General features: G+C 40.4%; 1 protein-coding gene across 3 annotated transcripts in view; it reads left to right on the top strand.

The window, feature by feature from the left end:
* Positions 1-11,547, top strand: part of FLRT2 (fibronectin leucine rich transmembrane protein 2) — a 97,170-nt gene extending 85,623 nt beyond the window's left edge. For all 3 annotated transcript variants that reach the window (XM_021719290.1, XM_021719291.1, XM_008071526.1), the window contains exon 2: positions 6,856-11,547. In XM_021719290.1, the coding sequence (XP_021574965.1) occupies positions 7,231-9,213 (1,983 nt within the window). In that variant the 5' untranslated portion in view covers positions 6,856-7,230 and the 3' untranslated portion in view covers positions 9,214-11,547. The remainder of the gene's footprint in view (positions 1-6,855) is intronic.
* The last annotated feature ends 591 nt before the right edge of the window (positions 11,548-12,138 follow it).

Here is a 12,138-nt window from a genome sequence, read left to right on the forward strand (position 1 = left end):
AAACCATTCAGATTTTGTTAGGCTTGCTTTGTGTTATTATATTATGCAATGCAATTGTCAGTGCTCATTGACAATTCTTATTTTCTGTACTATGATTTTTATAATTTGAGTTTACCGAGTGCTTCTGGAATATAGGCTCCTGAAATTAATTAGGAAAAAAAAAACTTCTTAGGCAACAAACACTTTGCAAAATGCCTTTACATGACTTATGTGCTTTGAGTCTCAGATCCTTTGAAAAGAGTTAAAGTAACCTGTAATAACTACTGATCTTATTATCACCCTTTTTTTTTTTTTGATTCATTGTAGAGATGCAGTCTCACCCAGTTGCCCAGGTTGGTTTCGAACCCGTGAGCTCAGGCAATCCTCTCACCTTAGCCTCCCAAAGTGCTAGGATTTTACGCATGAGCCACCACGCCTGGCCTATTATCATCTTTAAGAGACTGGCAGGTCTGGGTTCTTGCTGTTCCTAAAGAGCATTTTTTGCATGTTGATTTACACTCAGGCTTTTGAAAGTGTTATCGACTTTAAGTGAAAATTTATGTTTTTATCTCACACCTTCCATTAAGTTATTCTTCATAATCTTTGACTTCCTGGAGGGGAAACATATTCAAGACAGTATTCACACAAACAAAGAAAACATTTCACTAAAAAACATTTCACTGTTGCTTTCAATATCTGAAGTTCATCTTGTAAAGCATGTTTTTATTCCCAACATTTAGACATACACATGAAATGCCTAATGATTTTGAAACGTGGCTTTATTATCTTCTAGAAGCATGACTGCATCAGTCAGAAGCTGACAAAGTTGGAAGAAAGTAAAGTGTAGTTAGAGCTTGTTTCTTCTCATCTAAACTGAGTTTCATCTCTTTCTTCAAATTACAAGCCACTTGGGACTCCATGGTGAACTTCTTGAATGTCTTCCCTGGCTTGGGCCTTCTTATCCTTCAGATCTTCACAGAGACAATCCTTCTACTGTAGTGTTTGTTTTGTTTTGTTTTGTTTCTGATACCTCCTGGGCTGGGGGAGAGCTCTTTTCACAGTACCACAATTACCTGATGCCCTAAGGTTAGAGCTCTTAACATAGCACCCTAGTTCCCTGCTCACTTGTTTCTCTCCCCTCATTAAACCTTTAAGTCTCAAAAGACCAAAAACCCCATCTGCTTTGCATATAGCTGTATCGTCATTCCAGTACAGGACGGAGGACCTAAAGGTAGAGATTCAGCCCAAGAGGCCAAGTGGATTCTGGCTTCATGTAGGAAAGTATGCAACAGTGGGCCAACAAAGTAAAATGGAAGCAAGTTTATGAAGAGAAAAAGGGAAGAGAGAGAAGGCTACTCAGTAGACAGGACAGCCCCCGTACATAACTGGGGTCTCAGTTGGAAAATGAAAGCAAGTTTATTGAAGTGACAGAGAGCAGGATCTGTGGGCAGAACAGCCTAGGCTGGTCTGTAAGGAAGAGCCGCAATTGTGTATTGCTGGGGTTTTATTTTTATAGTTACTTCTTGATTGTGTGCTAAGCAAGGGGTGGAATATTCATGAATTTCCTGAGAAAGAAGTGGAGATTTCTAAGAACTGAGGTTCCACCCAGTTTGTTACTATAAATGGTCAGAATTGGTATAGTCATGGTGCTGGAGGGTGTGTTATCTAGCTTGTCAATATACTATAATGAGCATATAATAAATAGCAAAGTTGGATAGTGAACAAATTAGTTGACATCTTGGTTCTAACTGACTCTACCTGGTTTTCAACTGCCTCCTATTTTTTTCTGTGGGAGCTCAGAAACCAGGCTATCTCCCTGTCTAGAGAAACTGTCTCAGCTACTGGTCTTGAAAAGTTAGCCTTGTCTGTCTTGGGAAACTAATTCTGCTTAATCTGTATGTCAGTTCTAGTACCCGATAAATACTAGCTGAATGAATGAAAAGCATATTACATTTTCATGGTTTTTTTGGTGTCTATGGGAAGAGCATTTTTAGATCTTGTTTATTAGAATTTTATCTTCAATTTCCTCTAGAAAATTATGCAAATAATGCCTATCTTCTAAGGCACTTTGTAAGAAAGTGTAGGTCAGTGTTTCTGGGGTGATTTTTTTCACCCCAGAGGACATATGTATGGCAGCATCTGGAATCATTTTTGGATGCATACAAGCCCCGCAAGAAATAATTATTTGGCACAAAATGTCAATAGTGTCAAAGTTGACACCTGGGGTAGGTGAAAGTGCCTAGAATTTGTTGGGTCAAAGCTTTTTTATTTTGTTCCACATATTGGAGTTCACCTCTTTGGACATCATTAATAATAATTACATCAAGAATAATATTTTAAGCCGGGCTCGGTGGGTCAGCCTGTAATCCCGTGCCTTTGGGAGACTGAGGTGAGTGGATTGCCTGAGTCCGCGAGTTCGAGACCCGCCTGGGCAGCAAGACCTCATCTCTACAATAAATCAAAAAATCAGCCAGGCGTGGTAGCGCACGCCTGTAATTCTGGCTACTTGAAAGGCTGAGACGGAAGGATCGCCGGAGCCCAGCAGGCGAGGCTGCGGTGGCCGGGAGCGGCCACTGCACTCCAGTCTGGGCGACAGAGTGAGACTCCAACTCAAAAAAAAAAAAAAAAAAAAAAAAAGAAGAATATTTTATATTTGTTATTATGTTCTTTCTGTGTTCTGACATGGCTAAGCCATAATATTTACAAATGTTATTTAATTCTCTCAAGCGTGCTGTGAGTTAGGAACTATTATTATCATTTTTCAGATGAGACCAAGACTTGAAATGTTAAATATATATTCAAGATCTTGATGGTACACAGTAGTAGAAGTAGGATGAGCTTTTGACCATTCCACAATCTTGCTTTGTTTATAAATATAGTCTCCACCTTAAAGTCTAAACGGCTATCTGCTTTCATTGTTCAGTAGAAACCACAGCAGAAAATACAGAGGAAATTTAAACTTTAAAAAGTCATTATTGCCTAGGTGTTTGTCATTTTACACTTGTCCTAATTTGAACAAAGATACTGTATATAGACCGGTATGCACAGACTATTGTTGATCCAAGGATCAGAACAAATCTGCTATGTGCTGCTATTCTGTGGGATTCCCAGGAAGCTCAAAGTAAGCTCTGAGAGTTTGTTTTCATTCAAAATTGAACTTGTCATAGCCGATCAACACATTGTGGACTAGATGGGACTTTTCTCCTATTAAGGTGTATGAGCAGTGACAGTTCACCCTGCATAATCTTATTAGGAGCTTTCTTCAGAACTACATCATCTTCTTACATAATTATAAAAGAACCACTCATGAGTAAAACACGCCTGCAAGAGAGCAAGCCCGGGGGGTAGAGGCTGGGCGGATGGGGCCTCTTCTCCCCTTATGGACGACTCAGCTCAGGCAAGTGGAAAATTCACTATTTGGATGCATATTCATCATTGCTAGGTCCATCTATGAGTACTTGGTTAACTTCCAGTGGTAACATCCTTGAGCCTGTTGGCAGATAAATGCTAAGGAAATTCTGTCATCCTCAAGTCTTGGTTTGTTTCTTGGACCCTAGGAGATTGGCATGTTGAGACAATTAAGAAGCATATTCTTTCCATGTAGGAACTCGGATATCCTAGTGCTGCTGTTTCACACTTAGGACATTCTTTCCCTGTGTGTTTCTATCACACTTTGAAGATTCCAATGGAATTCTCAAAAACATACTCAACTCTATTCATTTGTCTCACTTTCCTGCTTCTTCTGAAGAGTAAATACTAATAGCACCAGACAGTTTTTTATTCTTAAATGTTTTACATAAGTGTGCTCCTCTGATTTCAAATAACCCTTGAAGGTCCTGCTACACATTAGTGCTTTTCATCCAGATAATCATGTTCCCCAGAGGCCAAGTGGCATATAGAGTCATTGCTAGTCACTGTTCCACCCGGAAGATGTTATTTACATATAAGATGTCATTTGAGGCTATCTCCTGGGGACAAAAGTGATTAGTATGCCTTATGCCTTTACTCTTCTCAAAAGAATCACGTGATATGCTTTTGAATTTATTTTTCCCTTAGTAAGTTAAAACGTGAATGACTAAATAAGATGTCACTGTGTTTGGGACAGTGTCTTCCAAATTGTAATGTGTCCATTTGAAGCTCTCACTAATAGGAAGATTCTGAGCCTGAAGTTCACTTTTCTACCAACTTCCAGGTCAAGTTCACATTGCTAGACTAAGGCCCACACCTTAATAGCAAGATATCAAGGAACATTAAGATGGATTGAAGCCCGAGCTACCGATAGTATCAAACTGATCCAATTAAACTCATTTTTTCCTATGCTACCTTTAGTTGTATAAATTGTTATTTAAGTGTACAAAGAAATTTATTCTGGAGGGAATGACTCTCTTTCAGTGGCAAAACATATATTTGTAAGTTTTTTTAAAAGAATTATCCAATTCTTGATCTTTAATAAGGCATCAAATCTCTGTTTTTACCCCAAAAGAGATCTCTCCCACCTTTTAAGATTTCTAAACAATAAAAAATGAGTTTTACCATTTCTGGTCATCAAAGGCATTTTTCAGATGATTTACAATTTTTTTAAATGTTATAGAACAAATGTACAATATCCTTGACACTTAAATAACATTTACAGTGGTTTTTTTTTCTTTTTAAATTGCATTTCTAAAGATAGCTAAGGGAACAATTTCAAATCGTTCCTCTGTGCTTTTAGATATAAGTTGTTTAAATCTCTGTGTATTGGTGAGAATTAAGAGACTCGAAGCTTGCCATGTTCTGTCATGCTAGCTTATTTTGTAGGGAAATCAAATCTGGCACCTTTCAATTAACTTCTTTACCTCTCTAATCTAAAAACAGATGGAATGCATTCTGGAGCAAGAAGGCATGATTACTATCTGTGAATTGCCTTGACTTCTTCAACTGTATCTTCTATCATTTGAAAATTTGCTAAAAGTTCTTCTATAAAAGCAGGAAAGCACAGAAAGGAGGAAGGCGGTAGTTGTTGAAAAATAATTTGTCCCCTATCAGGAGCTTGGCAACTCCTCAAGGGATCTCAATGTGTTTCATCTGGATCTGCAGGTCCTGAAGGACGGGATAAGTGAAAATGTGTCATGGGCTGGAGCTTGGTTATGTCCTTGGTGACTCCAGTGAAAGCTATTTTGGAGGAAGACCAGTAGTGGGGAGGCAAGCAGTGGAAATTTAAAAAGAAGTCTTCTGTCTGCCTTCATATGTGCTTCTTTGCATTACATTTATACTACTTCATTGCAGCGTCAGATCAAAAGTATGAATCTTTTTTAAAAACAATTTTTTAATGGCATGAGGACGTGGTCAAGACCTGTCACTCGGTAACTAAAAGAAAAGTAAATAATGATTTCAGTTTTATTAAGTATCAAACAAAAGTAATTAATTTAACTAGTTATCTCTGGACGATAATATAATGAATAATCTTTATCATCTTTATACTGTATTCTTATATTGTATTCTCCAAAATTCTCCATTAAGCATGAATAAGCTTTGGTATCAGAGTTTTAAAATACACTTTAAAAAGTGATGGCAACTTATAGAGCTAAAACTTTTTTTTTTTTTTGAGTTGGAGTCTCATTCTGTCACCCAGACTGGAGTGCAGTGGCCGCTCCCGGCCACCGCAGCCTCAACCTGCTGGGCTCCGGCGATCCTTCCGCCTCAGCCTTCCAAGTAGCTGGAACTACAGGCGCACACTACCACGCCGGCTCATTTTTGATTTATTGTAGAGATGAGTTCTTGCCAAGTTGCCCAGGCTGGTCTCGAACCCGCGGGCTCAGGCAATCTACTCACCTCAGTCTCCCAAAGGCACAGGATTACAGGCTGAGTCACCGAGCCCGGCTGAGCTAGAACTTTTTAATAGCACAGTAATCTGAAAGATCATATATAGTAAATGTATTTGGAAATGTAATGCATTTGGATTAGTGTTAATATGGATGCATCTTTTTAAATGATCTCATCAGTCCCCATTTGCAGTTTTAAAATGTATAACTACATAGGGCTTTGCATGTTTCTCTTAAATTTCACTAGTTGCTCAGTCACTATCCCCATCTTGAAACAAGACTGTGACCTGTAAGCTCTGAAAGCAACCATTAGTAATTGATTCAGTGGATTCAGTAATGATTCTGTTGCTGTTACTTATTTGGATATGCAAATAGATACTTAAGAGAAGGTACTGATTGGGATGCAAAATTCATAATGTGAATGTGATTACAAACAGGATCTTAAAAAAAAAATTTTTTTTTTAAAGACTGAAGAGTCTCCCTATGTTGCCCAAGCTGGTCTCAAACTTCTGAGATCAATTGATCCTTCATTCTTGCCTCTCAAAGTGCTGGGATTACAGTTGTGAGACACTGCACCAGGCCATGGTCCTTTAGTCATTTATTTCTTGAATACCTTTTCAACTAAATTACTGTGGTTTAAACTACCCTGGGGTCAGATGCCATGATTCATGCCTGCAATCACAGCACTTTGAGAGGCTGATGTGGGAGGATTGCTTGAGCCCAGGAGTTTGAGACTAGACTGGACAACATAACAAGACTTATTCTCTATAAAAATTAAAATTAAAAGATGAGTTAGGCGTGATGGTGCATGCTTGTAGTGCCAACTATTCAGGAAGCTGAGGTGGAAGGATCTCCTGAGCTCAGGAGATTGAGGCTATGGTGAACCGTGATGGTGCCACCGAGACTCCAACTCAAATAAGTAAATAAATAAATAAAATAAAATACACTGTAACAACGGCAGCCCCTGCTTCTTTGTATTTAGTCCCAATTGCATTATTTTTGGATGATTTATAGTCATTTTGGCACGTCTTCCATTACTACCTTTAACTATGTCCTCTTTTCTTTCCTACAACAGATTGCAGATTGAACTCAACCAAAAAGTTCATAGGCTAATCAAGGCTGGCCTGACCTACAAGAGAAGACAGGAGTTCTGCCTGCCCACTTGGGCTTGTGTTGACACCACCGGCCACTTGGCACCACCCATTGCCTGTGTGGAAAATTCTCCCTATTGAATTTTTTTTGCACATGGAGGACAACAGCAAAGAGTGCAACACAGGCTGATAAGACCAGAGATAGCAGGAAGATTATTTTACCATATAGTCTCCGAACTTTCCCTGTAGCTGGAGTTCTGGACTTGGACAGAACCCTGTCCCATTGTTTTGATTTTGCTGTCTTGTTTTTTTCTTTTTCTTTTCCTGACCACATTGGATTTTATTTCTGTACTTCAGAAATGGGCCTACAGACCACAAGGTGGCCCAGCCATGGGGCTTTTTTCCTGAAGTTTTGGCTTATAATTTCCCTGGGGCTCTACTCACAGGTCTCCAAACTCCTGGCCTGCCCTAGCGTGTGCCGCTGCGACAGGAACTTTGTCTACTGTAATGAGCGTAGCTTGACCTCAGTGCCTCTTGGGATCCCGGAGGGCGTAACCGTACTCTACCTCCACAACAACCAAATTAATAATGCTGGATTTCCTGCAGAACTGCACAATGTACAGTCGGTGCACACAGTCTACCTGTATGGCAACCAACTGGACGAATTCCCCATGAACCTTCCCAAGAATGTCAGAGTTCTTCATTTGCAGGAAAACAATATTCAGACCATTTCACGGGCTGCTCTTGCCCAGCTCTTGAAACTTGAAGAGCTACACCTGGATGACAACTCTATCTCCACAGTGGGGGTGGAAGACGGGGCCTTCCGCGAGGCTGTTAGCCTCAAATTGTTGTTTCTGTCTAAGAATCATCTGAGCAGTGTACCTGTTGGGCTTCCTGTGGATTTGCAAGAGCTGAGAGTGGATGAGAACCGAATTGCTGTCATATCAGACATGGCCTTCCAGAATCTCACGAGCTTGGAGCGTTTGATTGTGGACGGGAACCTCCTGACCAACAAGGGCATTGCTGAGGGCACCTTCAGCCATCTCACCAAGCTCAAGGAATTTTCCATCGTACGTAATTCACTCTCCCACCCCCCTCCTGACCTCCCAGGTACACATCTGATCAGGCTCTATTTACAGGACAACCAGATAAACCACATCCCTTTGACAGCCTTCTCAAACCTCCGTAAGCTGGAAAGGCTGGATATCTCCAACAACCAACTGCGAATGCTGACTCAAGGGGTCTTTGATAATCTCTCAAACCTGAAGCAGCTCACGGCTCGGAATAACCCTTGGTTTTGTGATTGCAGTATCAAATGGGTCACGGAATGGCTCAAATATATCCCTTCATCTCTCAACGTGCGTGGTTTCATGTGCCAAGGTCCTGAACAAGTCCGGGGAATGGCCGTCAGGGAGTTGAATATGAATCTTTTGTCGTGTCCCACCACGACCCCCGGCCTGCCTGTCTTCACCCCAGCCCCAAGTACAGCCTCCCCAACCACCCAGCCTCCCACTCTCTCAGTTCCAATCCCTAGCAAAAGCTACACACCTCCAACTCCTACCACATCGAAACTTCCCACAATTCCTGACTGGGATGGCAGAGAAAGGGTGACCCCACCCATTTCTGAGCGGATCCAGCTCTCTATCCATTTTGTGAATGATACTTCCATTCAAGTCAGCTGGCTGTCGCTCTTCACCGTGATGGCATACAAACTCACCTGGGTGAAAATGGGCCATAGTTTAGTAGGGGGCATCGTTCAGGAGCGCATCGTCAGTGGTGAGAAGCAGCACCTGAGCCTGGTAAATCTAGAGCCCAGGTCCACCTATCGGATTTGTTTGGTGCCACTGGATGCTTTTAACTACCGTGCAGTGGAAGATACCATTTGTTCCGAGGCCACCACTCATGCCTCCTATCTGAACAACGGCAGCAACACAGCTTCCAGCCATGAGCAGACAACTTCCCACAGCATGGGCTCCCCTTTTCTGCTGGCCGGCTTGATTGGGGGAGCGGTGATATTTGTGCTCGTGGTCCTGCTCAGCATCTTTTGCTGGCATATGCACAAAAAGGGGCGCTACACTTCTCAGAAGTGGAAATACAACCGGGGCCGGCGGAAAGATGACTATTGCGAGGCAGGCACCAAGAAGGACAACTCCATCCTGGAGATGACAGAAACCAGTTTTCAGATCGTCTCCTTAAATAACGATCAGCTCCTTAAAGGAGATTTCAGACTGCAACCCATTTACACCCCAAATGGGGGCATTAATTACACAGACTGCCATATCCCCAACAACATGCGATACTGCAACAGCAGCGTGCCAGACCTGGAGCACTGCCATACGTGACAGCCAGAGGCCCAGTGTCACAAGGCAGATGATAAGACTCTCGGGAACACACACGTGTGTGCACATAAAGACACACAAATTACATTTGATAAATGTTACACAGATGCATTTGTGCATTTGAATACTCTGTAATTTATACGGTGTACTATATAATGGGATTTAAAAAAAAGTGCTATCTTTTCTATTTCAAGTTAATTACAAACAGTTTTGTAACTCTTTGCTTTTTAAATCTGAAAAAAATAGTTGCTGAAGTACTGTACAGGGTTGTACAATGAGAACCCAACGCCAAGGCAAAAGAACGAGTGATTCTTCCTTAAGATGCACGCCAACCACTTTGCTGTGGAAGCTGCCACAATAAATTCCTGGTGGTCAGATGAAAGGGCAGATTAAAATGGACTCATCAGGGTAAGATGAATAATGTGAGTAAAAAGAGAAATGGCCCAGATATTTTCATGCTATTTCTATACCTCCTGGTCAGGAAGACAAGTAAAAAAATTTATCATTTAAGAGTGGAGGTTGTTACCCTGATTTGACCCTGTGCAAGAAATGCTGACAGCATCAAGAGGAAGCCAGTTCCCGTGAGATAAGTTAACCCAGGCTGACAGAATCAAGGAAATTGAGATGAGATTTGAAAAGACCTGAAAACCCAGGGGTTGGCTTTCTGACTGGGAACTTAAGAAATCCCTCTTCATGCTTCCCTCGCCCTATGTGATAACACAGTTAGAGACTTGAGTCTGATTTCAGTCATCTTCAGGGACCGGTCTGATGTCGTAGCAAGAAAACTCCCTTTAAAAGTGTTACTGTTCAAATTGTATGTCAGGTTGAATCACATTCAACAGAGATATATTCTAGAATACTTTTTTTAGAAGAGGCTAATAAAATAAAGGGAAGAATTATATTGAATGGAATTATTTTTGATAATGAGAATTATTTCAGTAGATTCACTGAGGCTATGTCAACATGATATTTAGACCAACAAGGGATTAATGTTTGGAAAATACAACCATGACTTATTTTAAAATTATTGATAGTACTTAGACAAAAACGACTGATCAGTGGTTCTGTTATACTATGTCAACTGATTTTGTTAGTATCATGTTGAAATAGCTTGAATTAATACCTTTATCCCCTCACAAATTCCTGTCTTCCAATCATCTCCCATATATTTTCATAATTAGTTGTTTATGCCACCTTTACTTTTCCTCCCTCTGCTCAGTATTTCAAGTGAAATGATGGATCCCAGTCTTGGCTGCACAAAATATCTAGATGTACCTCTACCTTTTTAAATGCATACTAATTTCCACTGCTAATAATTCTTAAAGACACATCAAAACTGGCCAAAATAATGAAGTTTTTAAACAACGATACCAGATTTCATCCTTGGTCTGACTTTGATCCTGTTCCACTTTTGAAATTTCATTTGTTCCTTTTCAATTGTGGATGTGCCTCTACTTTGGGGATTGTGGAGGGATAATCAATCTTATATTAGCAAGACAACCGAAGAAAAATGAACAAGTCAGTGGGTGAAGGCTTGTTCTCCTAATGCTAGCAGAGCAGGGCATAGAGCAGAGGGCATAGAGATGAGAGGGATGTCCGTGCTTTATTCTAGATCTTTCTGAAGCAACATCCATCTTCAGAAAACACATATAATTTACTCTAACCCTTGCCATCCCTTAGATAGAGAAGGGCTATAGATCATATACATTATCTAAAACTACTCTCTTGGAAAATTCTTTCAAAGATCAGATTTAGACATTTCATCCTGTGCTGCATATTTCCTGTACCAATGGCCATTATATTAGGGACCATGACATGAATGTCACAATCATCTTACTCTCGCTCTCTTTCTCTCTTTAAGCAAAATAAAACTGTGATGTGTCTTCTCTGTAAAAGTTTAGGTATAAAATGCTATGCAACTTTTTCTTTATAGTAAGAGCTTTATTTTCTTTAATAATATACCCCAACTTATATGTTTTAATCTCCCTTGTCCCTCAGATTAAGCAGAAAATGTAACTGAAGCTATAATGTTGTAGACAAGAATTGAAACTGTGCAGTCAATAGAGCTGAACTTAGCTGCAAATTAATTTAAAGTAATTCTAAAATGAATCGTTTCCATGTTAGTCTATTAACTAGAGGGTTTTGGCTGTTGTTTTTATAAAGCTAGCTCCACACAGTGAAGGGAAAAGACAATCTGGAATGGTGACCAGTGCAGCAGAAAGCCATCTAAAATCAAGACTATGATATGGGGTTCTGTGTACTTTAGCTGGATAATTCCCTTCCGCTGTCCTCTTCCCCTTGGCCGTGTAGATAAAACTGTGTGGTCAAATGATGGTACATTGACTTTTGAGGACTTTTATTTCTTGTTATCCACAAAGTAATAATTCTCATTTATTTGTATTTTGTGTTTAACCCTCTAGCAGGTCCTTTGGTTACTGAAACTTCTTTGTTTGGGTCAGAAAGAACAAGGATGGAGAAGTACCTACTATATCTTATGGGATTCACAGAATTTTGGGGGGCTTATGTTGTACAATGGAGACCCAGTCATGGGACACGATTAGAATGGTCTGAAAGGGTGCCTCTGCTAGAAGGTGATCAAGAAGAGATAGAAACTAGTTACAATCTTTATTTTGATCTTGTGTACAACATGACAAAGACTGCTAAAATGAAAATCAGTCTCCCCTTTGTTATAACATACTTCAGCCCGCACCTGCACCAGGATAGAAAGCACGTCATGGAATCAGTGATGTCTCCCATCCAAGCACTAACCAGGTCCAACCCTACTTAGTTTCCAAAATGAGATGAGATCAGGCATGTTCAGGGTGGTACGGCCATAGACAAGGAATTGCTGATGTCTAACATGTCTTATGGAAACTGTTGAACAACCAACCCTAGGCAATTTATTTTTTGATTGGCATTTTCAATCAC

The sequence above is a fragment of the Carlito syrichta genome, unplaced genomic scaffold (genome assembly GCF_000164805.1).
Source record: "Carlito syrichta isolate Samal-C Ts95f unplaced genomic scaffold, Tarsius_syrichta-2.0.1 Scaffold314361, whole genome shotgun sequence".
In the NCBI taxonomy this organism is placed as follows: domain Eukaryota; kingdom Metazoa; phylum Chordata; class Mammalia; order Primates; family Tarsiidae; genus Carlito; species Carlito syrichta.